At 59.0% G+C, this 11,068-nt stretch overlaps 1 protein-coding gene across 7 annotated transcripts; it reads left to right on the top strand.

Annotated features, from left to right (window-relative positions):
* The first annotated feature begins 3,215 nt into the window (after positions 1-3,215).
* On the top strand, positions 3,216-10,323 carry UAP1L1 (UDP-N-acetylglucosamine pyrophosphorylase 1 like 1). Of its 7 annotated transcripts, XM_019033475.4 has the most exons (9): positions 3,221-3,584; positions 3,813-4,017; positions 4,264-4,439; positions 4,738-4,910; positions 5,018-5,211; positions 5,764-5,904; positions 6,452-6,637; positions 7,786-7,852; positions 8,425-10,323. In XM_019033475.4, the coding sequence occupies exons 1-9, from the start codon at positions 3,296-3,298 to the stop codon at positions 8,515-8,517; spliced, it is 1,524 nt and encodes a 507-aa protein (XP_018889020.1). In that variant the 5' UTR covers positions 3,221-3,295; the 3' UTR covers positions 8,518-10,323. The 7 variants fall into 7 exon arrangements, 6 of the variants coding, with proteins under 6 accessions (XP_063552973.1, XP_063552972.1, XP_063552970.1 ...); XM_063696901.1 differs by having other exon boundaries at positions 3,219-3,584; positions 3,813-4,439; XM_019033474.4 differs by having other exon boundaries at positions 3,220-3,584; positions 7,786-10,323.
* The last annotated feature ends 745 nt before the right edge of the window (positions 10,324-11,068 follow it).

Genomic DNA, 11,068 nt, shown 5'->3' on the forward strand with positions numbered 1-11,068 from the left:
ACACTCGTTTGTTCACTCAACAAATGTTGATTGAGTGCCTACTGTGTGCTGCACTTACCTGAGGTGATGGGGGCAGAGCACTGGCCTAAACAATGCCCTGTCTGGGCCGGGCACGGTGGCTCATGCCTGTAATCCCAACACTTTGGGAGGCCGAGGCGGGCAAATCATGGGGTCAGGAGTTCGAGACCAGCCTGGCCAACCATCTCTACTAAAAATACAAAAAATTAGCTGTGTGTGGTGGCGGGCGCCTGTAATCCCAGCTACTCAGGAGGCTGAGGCAGGAGAATCACTTGAACCCGGGAGGCGGAGGTTACAGTGAGCCGAGATTGCACCACTGCACTCCAGCCTGGGTGACAGAATGAGACACGGTCTCAAAACAAAAAACAAAACAAAACAAAAACAGCAACTCCCCGCCTTTGTGGGGTTCACTTCTCACAGGGGAGTCAGGCAGCCAAGAATGCAGAAAGGCAGCCTGGCACGGAGGATGGGAAGGTGCTCACCAAGTGGGCGTGGCCTGGGGAGCTGAGGCCTGACCAAATGTGTCCCTAGCCACACGTTTCTCTGGGGACAAGCGGTCCAGGAGGGAGGAACAGGAAGTGCAGAGACCCCGAGGCAGGCCCGAAAAGCAACTCCATGCAGGTCCAGAAGAGTGCATCTGGGCCTTGCCCCAGGGGTGAAGCCCCCTCCCAAACTCAGTGAGGGCATGTGTGTGGAGGTGGGGGCAGAACCCAACTGCAAGGAAACACAACTGCCTGAGGGGTCCATGGGGCAGCATGAGGGAGATGTTAGTTTTCATTTTGGGTCCTAGATCACTGTCAGAGGTGTGTGAACCAGAGCAACTCCATCTTGAATGGGAGCTGGGTAAAATAAGGCTGAGGCCTACTGAGCTGCATTTCCGGACGGTTAAGGGATTCTAAGTCACGATGACATAGGAGGTCGGCACAAGATACAGGTCACAAAGACCTTGCTGATAAAAGAGGTTCCGATAAAGAAGCCGGCCAAAACCCACCAAAACCAAGATGGCAATGACAGTGACCTCTGGTTGTCCTTGCCGCTACACTCCCACCAGCACCATGACGGTTTACAGATGCCACGGCAATGTCAGGAAGTTCCCCTATATGGTCTACAAAGGGGAGGGATGAATTATCCACTCCTTGTTTAGCATGTCATCCAAAAAAACATAAAAATGGGCAACCAGCAGCCCTCAGGGCTGCTCTGTCTGTAGAGAAGCCATTCTTTATTCCTTTACTTTCCTGATAACTTGCTTTTGCTTTACTCTATGGGCTCGCCCTGAATTCTTTCTTGCGCAAGATCCAAGAACCCTCTCTTGAGGTCTGGAACCTCTTTCCTGTAACAGCACAATTTGGTTTTTTTTTTCGGTTTGTTTGTTTGTTTTTTGAGACAGAGTTTCGCCCTTGTTGCCCAGGCTGGAGTGCAATGGCGCGATCTTGGCTCATGGCAACCTCCGCCTCCCAGGTTCAAGCGATTCTCCTGCCTCAGCCTCTGGAGTAGCTGGGATTATAAGCATGCAACACCATGCTTATATATTTATATTAAATATTTGTATCTATTTTTAGTAGAGACAGGGTTTCTCCATGTTAGTCAGGCTGGTCTCAAACCCCAGACCTCAGGTGATCTGCCCGCCTTGGCCTCCCACAGTGCTGGGATTACAGAAGTGAGCCACCGCGCCCGGCTTTTTTTTTTTTTTTTTTTTTTTTTTTTTTTTTTTTGAGACAGAGTTTTGCTCTGTCACCCAGGCTGGAGTGCAGTGGTGCGATCTTGGCTCACTGTAACCTCCACCTCCCGGGTTCAAGTGATTCTCGTGCCTCATCCTCCCAAGTAGCTGGGACTACAGGTACACGCCACCACACCTGGCTAATTTTTGTATTTTTAGTGGGCACGGGGTTTCACCATGTTGCCCAAGCTGGTCTCGAACTCCTGGGCTCAAGCTATCATCCTGCCTCCGTCTCCCAAGGTGTTAGGATTACAGGCATGAGCCACTGCACCTGGCCACCATTTGAATTCTTTTAAGCAGTCACATATATTACTTTTAGACTTACTATATAGTTTCTAGGAGAAAGTTTTGTGCCCAACTGGCAGAAGCTACCCTTTCATATTTTTCACAAGCAAACTATTTTATTTTTATTTTTATTGAGATGAAGTCTCACTCTGTCTCCCAGGCTGGAGTGCAGCAGCACGATCTCGGCTCACTGAAACCTCCGCCTCCTGAGTTCAAGGCCTCCTGCCTCAGCCTCCCGAGTAGCTGGGACTACAGGCGCCCGCCACCACACCCGGCTAATTTTTCTATTTTTATTAGAGACGGGGTTTCACCATGTTGGCCAGGCTGGTCTCGAATTCCTGACCCCACTTAGGACTCCCAAAGTGCTGGGATTACAGGCTTGAGCCACCGCGCCGACCACAAGCAAGATATTTTAAAACCTGATAGTAAAATAACAATGTGGGCGAGGGGCTGCAGAGCGCTCTGGTCACCAGGCAATGGGAAGTGGGAAGGGTGTGCGGGAGGGAGCCCCAAGCCGCGGGGTGGCTTCCTGCGGACGCCGTGCTGGCATCCCGGAACCTGGTCTGACTCCAGCCTCCCAACAGCTCAGCCGCAGCCCAGGCCTCTTCAATGCACCCTGGCCGGTTGTCTCTGCACCAGGAGGTCGCCGGCCGAGTCTTGGTTAGCGCAAAGGTGGCCATGCCACTCTCAGGTTCAAAGCCCGTGCTGGGACAGAACCTAGCTTTCCCCTGCGGGGCGTCCCCGGGGCCTCTTCCTCCCTTAGCTCAATGGTCGGTTCCTCTGCCCACGCCAGCTGGCGCGACCCAGAGGGTCCTGGGATCTCTCGGGGCGGGGCGCGGAGTGGACAGGGCTGGCATGGGCCCGGGGCCTGGAGCAGAGCAGGAACGGGGACGGGAGCTCGAGGGAGCAGGCCGGGGCCAGACACCGGAGCGGGTCCAGGGGACGGAGAGGGACGGGGCACAGGCTGGAGAGATGGGGCTGGGCCCTGTCTCGAGTCTTGGACCGGACGCGGGGGGGCTGGGGGGACGTGGACAGGGCGGGGTCAGAGAGAACCCGGACAGAGTCTGGGGTGCGCAGCGGGGGTGGGCGGGCTCCAGGGCAGGGCGCGGGACCGGGCGGGATGTGGCGGGACGGGGCGGGGCGGGGCGGCGGGGCGGGGCGGGGCGGGGCGCCCGGGGCCCGCCCCGCTGGGGGGTCTACACCGCCCGCCCGGTCTCGTGACGCTGGTCAGTGGCGCGAGTCACGAGTGCCGACTTGACAGACGGCAGCGGCGACATGGCCTCGGAGCAGGACGTGCGCGCCCGGCTGCAGCGCGCTGGCCAGGAGCACCTCCTGCGCTTCTGGGCCGAGCTGGCGCCGGAGCCACGAGCCGCGCTGCTGGCGGAGCTGGCGCTGCTGGAGCCCGAGGCGCTGCTCGAGCACTGCCGGCGGGCGGCGGAGGCCTGCGCGCGCCCCCACGGCCCGCCGCCCGACTTGGCCGCGCGCCTGCGGCCCCTGCCCCCCGAGCGCGTGGGCAGGGCCAGCCGCAGCGACCCCGAGACACGGCGGCGCTGGGAGGAGGAAGGTAAGCGGGGTGGGAGGCCCTGGGGGCCGGCAGGCGGTCGTGCCCACGGAGCGGGTGGGAACCGAGGCCGCGCTCGGGGAACTGTAGTTCTCCTCGCTACTTTGAGACGTGTCTCGCCTCACGCGTTCCGGCCCCCGAGTCCTGGCGCCCCAGCCCCAGGGTTGGTTTCCCCTAAAGCGGAAGGGTGGGCGGGTCCCGGGCGTCCCTTCACGGCGCCCGTACCCCCAGGTTTCCGTCAGATTTCTCTGAACAAGGTGGCCGTCCTGCTGCTGGCTGGGGGGCAGGGCACTCGCCTGGGCGTGACCTACCCCAAGGGTATGTACCGTGTGGGGCTGCCCAGCCGGAAGACCCTGTACCAGCTGCAGGCGGAGCGGATTCGGCGGGTGGAGCAGCTGGCCGGTGAGCGCCACGGGACCCGCTGCACCGTCCCCTGGTGTGTCCTGCCTGCCCTACCTCGGCCCGGAGGTACCCTTCCCCACGCCCCCCCACAACCCCGCTCCAGACGCGAGCCCCAACTCCGGCTAGACCGGGACATAGCCCAGAACCGGCCCAAAATGGGGCCTGGCCCCAGCCCCAACTGGACACTGGACCCCGAGCCCCGATGCCGGTTCTGGTCCGAGCCCCGTCTGCCTGCAGGGCCAGGCGCACTCGCGGCCGGCTCACCGCGCCTCCCTTGCAGGTACGTCATGACCAGCGAGTTCACTCTGGGGCCCACGGCCAAGTTCTTCAGGGAGCACAACTTCTTCCACCTGGACCCCGCCAACGTGGTCATGTTTGAGCAGCGCCTGCTGCCTGCTGTGACCTTTGATGGCAAGGTTATCCTGGAGCGGAAAGACAAAGTTGCCATGGCCCCAGGTGTGGCCCGTTCCTGAGACTGGGAGGGACCGCCCAGACTAGAACTGGGAGCGTAGCTGGGGGTCCACGCGCCCGGGTTCGCGGCTGCCCCGAGGCTGTGTGGTCCCGGGTTAGACGCCTCTTTTTCTGGGCCTTGATCGTCATTTGTCACATGGTACACCAACTGGGCTGTCTGGTTAGTGACCAGGGCTGCCTTAGGCACAAGGCCGGGGCTTCCCCCGCCTCCAGCACGTCCTAGACTCCCAGAGCGATCCCTGGCGGGAGCCCTCGCGATGCCCATTCCCTTCTCCGTCTGCAGACGGCAACGGGGGCCTCTACTGCGCGCTGGAGGACCACAAGATCCTGGAGGACATGGAGCGCCGGGGAGTGGAGTTTGTGCACGTGTACTGTGTGGACAACATCCTGGTGCGGCTGGCAGACCCTGTCTTCATCGGCTTCTGTGTGTTGCAGGGCGCAGACTGTGGCGCCAAGGTTAGCGCCCAACTGCGCGGCGCCCCGCACCCGAGGCTGGCCCCGCCCCTCGCGGAGCCCCGCCCCTCCGCCCAGCCCTCGGAACCCATCCCTGGTCTTGGCTGCAGGTGGTGGAAAAGGCATACCCCGAGGAGCCCGTGGGCGTGGTGTGCCAGGTGGACGGTGTCCCCCAGGTGGTGGAGTACAGCGAGATCAGTCCTGAGACCGCACAGCTACGTGCCTCCGACGGAAGCCTGCTGTACAATGCAGGCAACATCTGCAACCACTTCTTCACCCGAAGCTTCCTTAAGGCGGTCACCAGGTGTGCGGCAGCAGGTGGCTGCGGATTGCCGGCCAGAGCCGCCTGCGTTGACCGGGGACCCGCGGGGTCCCAGTGAGCTGAGTGCCCTGGGCCACAGCGGCTGTGGTCAGGAGTGGCTGTGGTCAGGCACGGCTGATGGGTCGGGGTGGAGAATGGATCCTGAGCTTGCAAAGGCAGAGGTGCTGGAGATCAGGCACAAGCCGTGCTCAGCAGGCAGCTGCTGTAAGGCTCTGTGATCAAGTCTGCCATCTCCTCCTTCTGGGGACCTGCCCTGGTGCCCAGGGTGCTACCTCTGCTCCGGGGCTTGCCAGTTTGTTTGCCTCGGCAGGGATGTGGCTGATGGTGCCTGGCACTTGGCACAGGGATGCAGGGAGGGGACCTGTGCCTGCTTCTCCCTGGAGATCTGGCCCTACTCTGCTGCTTCTGTGCCCTGTAGTGTCCTTCTGCCATCCTGTCCCACCCAGCTGGGTGTGCTCAGAAGTGGGGACAGAGCCCCCAGTGGTGCCATATCTGATCTGTTTCTTTCCTCCCCTCTGCTCTCCCGTGCCTCAGGGAGTTTGAGCCTTTGCTGAAGCCACACGTGGCTGTGAAGAAGGTCCCGTATGTGGATGAGGAGGGGAATCTGGTAAAGCCGCTAAAACCGAACGGGATAAAGATGGAGAAGTTTGTGTTTGATGTGTTCCGGTTTGCTAAGTTAGTAGTAGAACTCATTTATTTTCCCCTTCTTCCTTCTCTCAGTTTTGGTGGTGGGAACTGAGGCGCAGCTGGTAGGGAAGTAGAGGCTTCAGGGAGCCAAGGGCCCAGCAGGCAAGTCTCAGGGAGAAGACCAGAGGGTGCTCTTGGCCCTGAGGGTAAGCAGCCCCTGAGGTGGGGGCATAGGGAGTCCTTGGGGCTGTAGACTTGGGAGGACAGTAGTGCCACCTCCCGGACCTTCCACTGCCCCCACCCATGGTTAGGAGAGGTCTCCTGACCAGGTTGCCAGGGCGGCTCGCAGGGCCTTTGGCCCTCACTACAGGGGTCCCAGGGTCGGGGCTTTCGGCTGCTGGAAATGGCTGCTGGGATTGGGCCATCCCCGGCGTCTCAGGAGCAAAGACACTCAGTACCTGTGGGGGTTCCTCCCTACACTTGCTGCCCATGGGACCAGACCTTCACTCTGTCGCTGGAAACCTGGCCCAGCTCTCACCTGCCCGGATCAGGGCCTCTGTGCCGGGACGTGGGTGACTAGCCCTTTCCCCACCAGGAACTTTGCTGCCTTGGAAGTGCTGCGGGAGGAGGAATTTTCCCCACTGAAGAATGCAGAGCCGGCCGACAGGGACAGTCCCCGCACCGCTCGCCGGGCCCTGCTCACCCAGCACTACCGGTGGGCTCTGCGGGCCGGGGCCCGCTTCCTGGATGCCCATGGGGCCTGGCTCCCAGAGCTGCCCAGGTGAGTGTGGCCCTGGGGTAGCTACAGCCAGAAGGAGAGGGCTGTCAGGACCCAATCTTCAGCTCCAGAGCCCTGTTGGCTCTGCGACAGCCATGCTGGGGAGGGGTCTTCCTTCCCGGCACCACCGCAGGTGCAGGTAGCCTTGTGCCCAGCCAGCTCCAGGTCACACGGTAACCATCGGCACAGCCTCCTGGCCCGACCCTTCAAGTTGTGCTCAGTGCACTGAGGGAGGCAGGGGCTCCCCAACTCCCTCCCCAACTTATCCACAAGCTTTTGGTTTGTTTACAAAGGCATACTTAGATTTGGCTTTTATTTATTTATTTATTTATTTATTTATTTATTTATTTTTATTTTTATTTACTTTTTTGAGATGGAGTCTCGCTCTGTCGCCCAGGCTGTAGTGCAGTGGTGGGATCTCGGCTCGCTGCAAGCTCCACCCTCCCGGGTTTCCGCCATTCTCCTGCCTCAGCCTCCTGAGTAGCTGGGACTACAGGCACCCGCCAACACGCCCGGCTCATTTTTTTGTATTTTTTTTTTTTTTTTTAGTAGAGACAGGGTTTCACCGTGTTAGCCAGGATGGTCTCAAACTCCTGACCTGTGATCCGCCCGCCTCGGCCTCGCAAAATGCTGGGATTACAGGCGTGAGCCACCACACCCGGCTATTTTTTTATTTTTATTTTTCTTATTTGTATACACTTGTGGGGTGCGTGTGCAACTTTGGTCAGTCAGGTCAGGGCTTTTAGGGGATCCATCACCCAAACAATGTTGTTCCCATTTATTCACAGGCTTTGAAACTGAGCCCTGGGCATGAATTTAGAAAGTAACAGGACAGTTTGATTTCAGGGCTGGGAAAGAAAAGGACGTTTGGCTTCCATCTCCCTGATTTTCTAGGGCCACCCTTACATCTAGCTGCCTAGGCTCTGCGTGGGAGGCCTGTGGGGGTGCTTTCTACCCCAAATCAGGTCCTGTCACTTGGCAGTGGGATGTGTGCTCAGGGTTTGGGGTGTCCAGAGGAAGATGAGCTTGCTGAGACAGGAGCTGTGGGGAGCCAGGTGTGTAGAGCTCAGTCTCCTGTCGGGACTGGGGGTGCTGGGGGAGGGCTCTGGGCAGGTGCTGCAAGGAGATATTGACAAGTGGACTTTCCCTAGCTTGCCCCCAAATGGAGACCCTCCGGCCATCTGTGAGATATCGCCCTTGGTGTCTTACTCTGGAGAGGTGAGAGCTGCCCATCCCTATCTGTGGCTTTTCTGGAGTCAGGTTTGGAATACCATCTGGGGAGAGGTGGCTGCGCGGGTGGAGACGGCACAGCTCTACCTCGGTTAACCAATGGGGTCGGTGGTTTAAATTTGCAGAAGACTTTCCAAGATATGGGTTGGGGTGGGGTGAGGCATCCAGAGGCCTTTGCAGGTCCTGGGAGGGCATGGGGATGAGACAGCCCAGGTCTGAGCCCAGTGTGGGGCCAGTCAGGCCTTGGTGGGGGCCTTGCGGAGGGAGGACACCGGCCTCTGCTACCTCCCTGACCTCGGCTGCCCTTGCCCCTTTCTCTGGTCAGGTCAGACCTGTGTGTGACAGGAGGGTCCCCTGCTGGCCTAGGGTCTTGAGTGTGGCCTTGGGTGGCCTTGCAGTGTGTGTCTGCTCCTGGCCCTGGAAGCCGTTCTGTCCCCAGCCCTCCCTGACTCCAGGCAGACCTGGGATCGCACCTGGGGACTGTGGCTCTTGGTGTGGCCAGAGGGGCTGTGGCCCGCCAAAAGGTGGGTACTTGGCCATTGTCCCCTGCTCGTCTCCAGGGTTTAGAAGTGTACCTGCAAGGCCGGGAGTTCCAGTCCCCGCTCATCCTGGATGAAGACCAGGCCAGGGAGCTGCAGCTGCAGGAGTCTTGACCCCCCCAGACTGCCCCCAGACTCCCCCGAGACCTGCCAGCCCCGGCATCCTGGAAGTCCCGACTCCCCCCAGACCTGCCAGCCCCGGCGTCCTGGAGCTGGGGGCTACAGCTCTGCCTGAGCTCTGGGTGGGAAAGCAGCCTGCCACATGCTTCCAGCCTGCAGAACACAGAATGAAACATGCTGGTAGACTCCACGAGGGCAGGTCCTCTCCTGTCGCCTCTGGACACAAGTGGTGACAGCCTGCTGGGGGCTCTGTGGCTCCATTCCTGGCTGTGGGGTCTAGTCAAGAGGCAGAGGGACTTGGGACCTGGGAGAATGTGGCTGAGAGGAGGTTTTGGGTTGGGGCCCAAGGGAGGTGTGGTGTCATCTGGGGAGAACAGGAGGGCACGTCCCTTTGGGAGCCCGCCCTGTGGATCCACCGCACCCCACCGAGCACTAGAAGCTGCATAAGCTACACAGGATGTGCTTCTGCAGCCTACAGATGCAGAACCAGAATGAGGGGGACAATTCCACCCACTCGAGGGCTGCCCCCTCTTCCTTAGCGACGAACCAGTAATGGGGGCAAGGCTGGGGCATCCCAGCCCACACACCCTGGATGCCCAGCAAGGCCACAGAAAGAGCCTGATGTCCATGATCCAGGTGGCTCTGAGAAGCTTAGCCTGGACACCTGAGCCTGTGGCTGGTACTCCTGCCTTCTCCCCATCTATCCCCAAGGCCTCTGCCTCTCAGCCTCTTCCATGGTCGGTTTAGGCTGCTGAGTTTTCGGTGCTTCCCCAAGAACCAGTGGGATCAATGCCGGCAGCCTCTGTGATGGTTGCTGACTAATCCGGGATTTCATGAGTCAGAGGCACCACCCCTCACCCCAGCTGCCTGCTGCTTCTGACAGATCTTGGTGCTCAGGCTGCCTGGCTCTCCGAGTGAGGATGCAGCCTCCATATTTGGTGCACTCGGGCATGGCTGGGACAAGCCAGCTGCCCCAGGGTTCTTCCCCTGGTGATTCTCACCTGCTTTCTCATCTCAGGGGAGGCAGTGACACCTCCCTCTCCCTGCTGACATGAAGAGAGCTATGATATGCCACTACTGCCAACTCATCCTCTGCCCCCACCTCGAAACCCACGGCCCCCAGTGGAGGGCCACTACTCATCCCCATTGGTTTCCCAGGGGAGGGGTGTTGTCTGGAAGGGCAGGTTCAGATGCAGCCTTCCAGATTTAGAGGCACTGGGAGGACAGTGGCTGAGTGGAGGCGCCCAGACCTGGGCAGGCAGCAGGCTCAGGCCCACATCTTGTGATTTTTGAAACCAAAGCGCAGAGGATGATGTTTACTTCTCTCTCCCTGGCTCTGCCCTTCTTACTGCAAACCATGCTGTGCCTTAGGGCCCTTCTCATAGCTGTTCCTCATGGCCATGACTGGAACAGGGATGCAACCTCTTTCTACACAAGCACAGTTAGTTGGGTGAAGTCTTTTTTTTTTTGTTTTAGACGGAGTTTCACTCTTGTTGCCCAGGCTGGAGTGAAGTGGCGTGACCTTGGCTCACTGCAACCTCTGCGCCAGCCTCAGCCTCCCTAGTAGCTGGGACTACAGGCACCCACTACCACGCCTGGCTAATTCTTTGTATTTTTAGTAGAGATGGGGTTTGACCGTGTTAGCCAGGATGGTCTCGATCTCCTGACCTCGTGATCCACCCACCTCGGCCTCCCAAAGTGCTGGGATTATAGGTGTAAGCCACCGCGCCAGGCCGGTTGCTGGCATGTTAATGTTCTGTAGGTGGAATATTTCCAATAAACACAAGGTGCTGTAATTGACTGCTACTCTGGCAAGTGCAGTTTTTGGCCAGTGCACGGGTGTTGGGAACAAGGATCAGGTGTTCACAGCTGTGTCCCAGGGCTGGAGCTCACTGGGGGCCCCCTTAGGGAGAGGAGTTCACACATGAAGGCCAAGACTACGTGGGGTGCCAAGGAATCCCCCCGTGCTCCCATCCCACTCTTCACCAGGGTCTCAGGAGGGCCTGAGACAACCTGCGGTCAGGAACCTCGGGGCGCTCTCCAGGGCAGGCTTCTGCATGCTCAGCTCTGACAGCCTGGAGACTCACTCTCCTGCACCTGCATCCTTGAGATGCCAAGGTTTCCCTGCTAACCACGTGAGGATGCTTGGGGTACTCCAGGGACTGACAAGAGTGAGTGCTGTCAACCTAAAGAGAAACTCAGGCTCTCCAGAATAAATGAATTTAATCAAGAATAACACATAATTGCAATGCAGAGTATGCAAGCCCCAGTGGGTCACAGGCCTATGGTGGGGGGGTGGGGTGGGGATTGAGGAAAGGGGGAATTTTTTTTTTTTTTTTGAGACTGGATCTCACTCTGTTGCCCAGGCTGGAGTGCAGTGGTGCAATCATGGCTCACTGCAGCCTCGACCTCCTGGGCTTAGGTGGTCTTCCCACCTCAGCCTCCAGAGTAGCTGGGACCACAGGTGCACACCACCACACTGGACTCATTTTTTTATTTTTTGTAGAGACAGGGATTTCACCATGTTTCCCAGGTTGGACTTCTG

Source organism: Gorilla gorilla, chromosome 13 (genome assembly GCF_029281585.2).
Source record: "Gorilla gorilla gorilla isolate KB3781 chromosome 13, NHGRI_mGorGor1-v2.1_pri, whole genome shotgun sequence".
Taxonomy (NCBI): domain Eukaryota; kingdom Metazoa; phylum Chordata; class Mammalia; order Primates; family Hominidae; genus Gorilla; species Gorilla gorilla.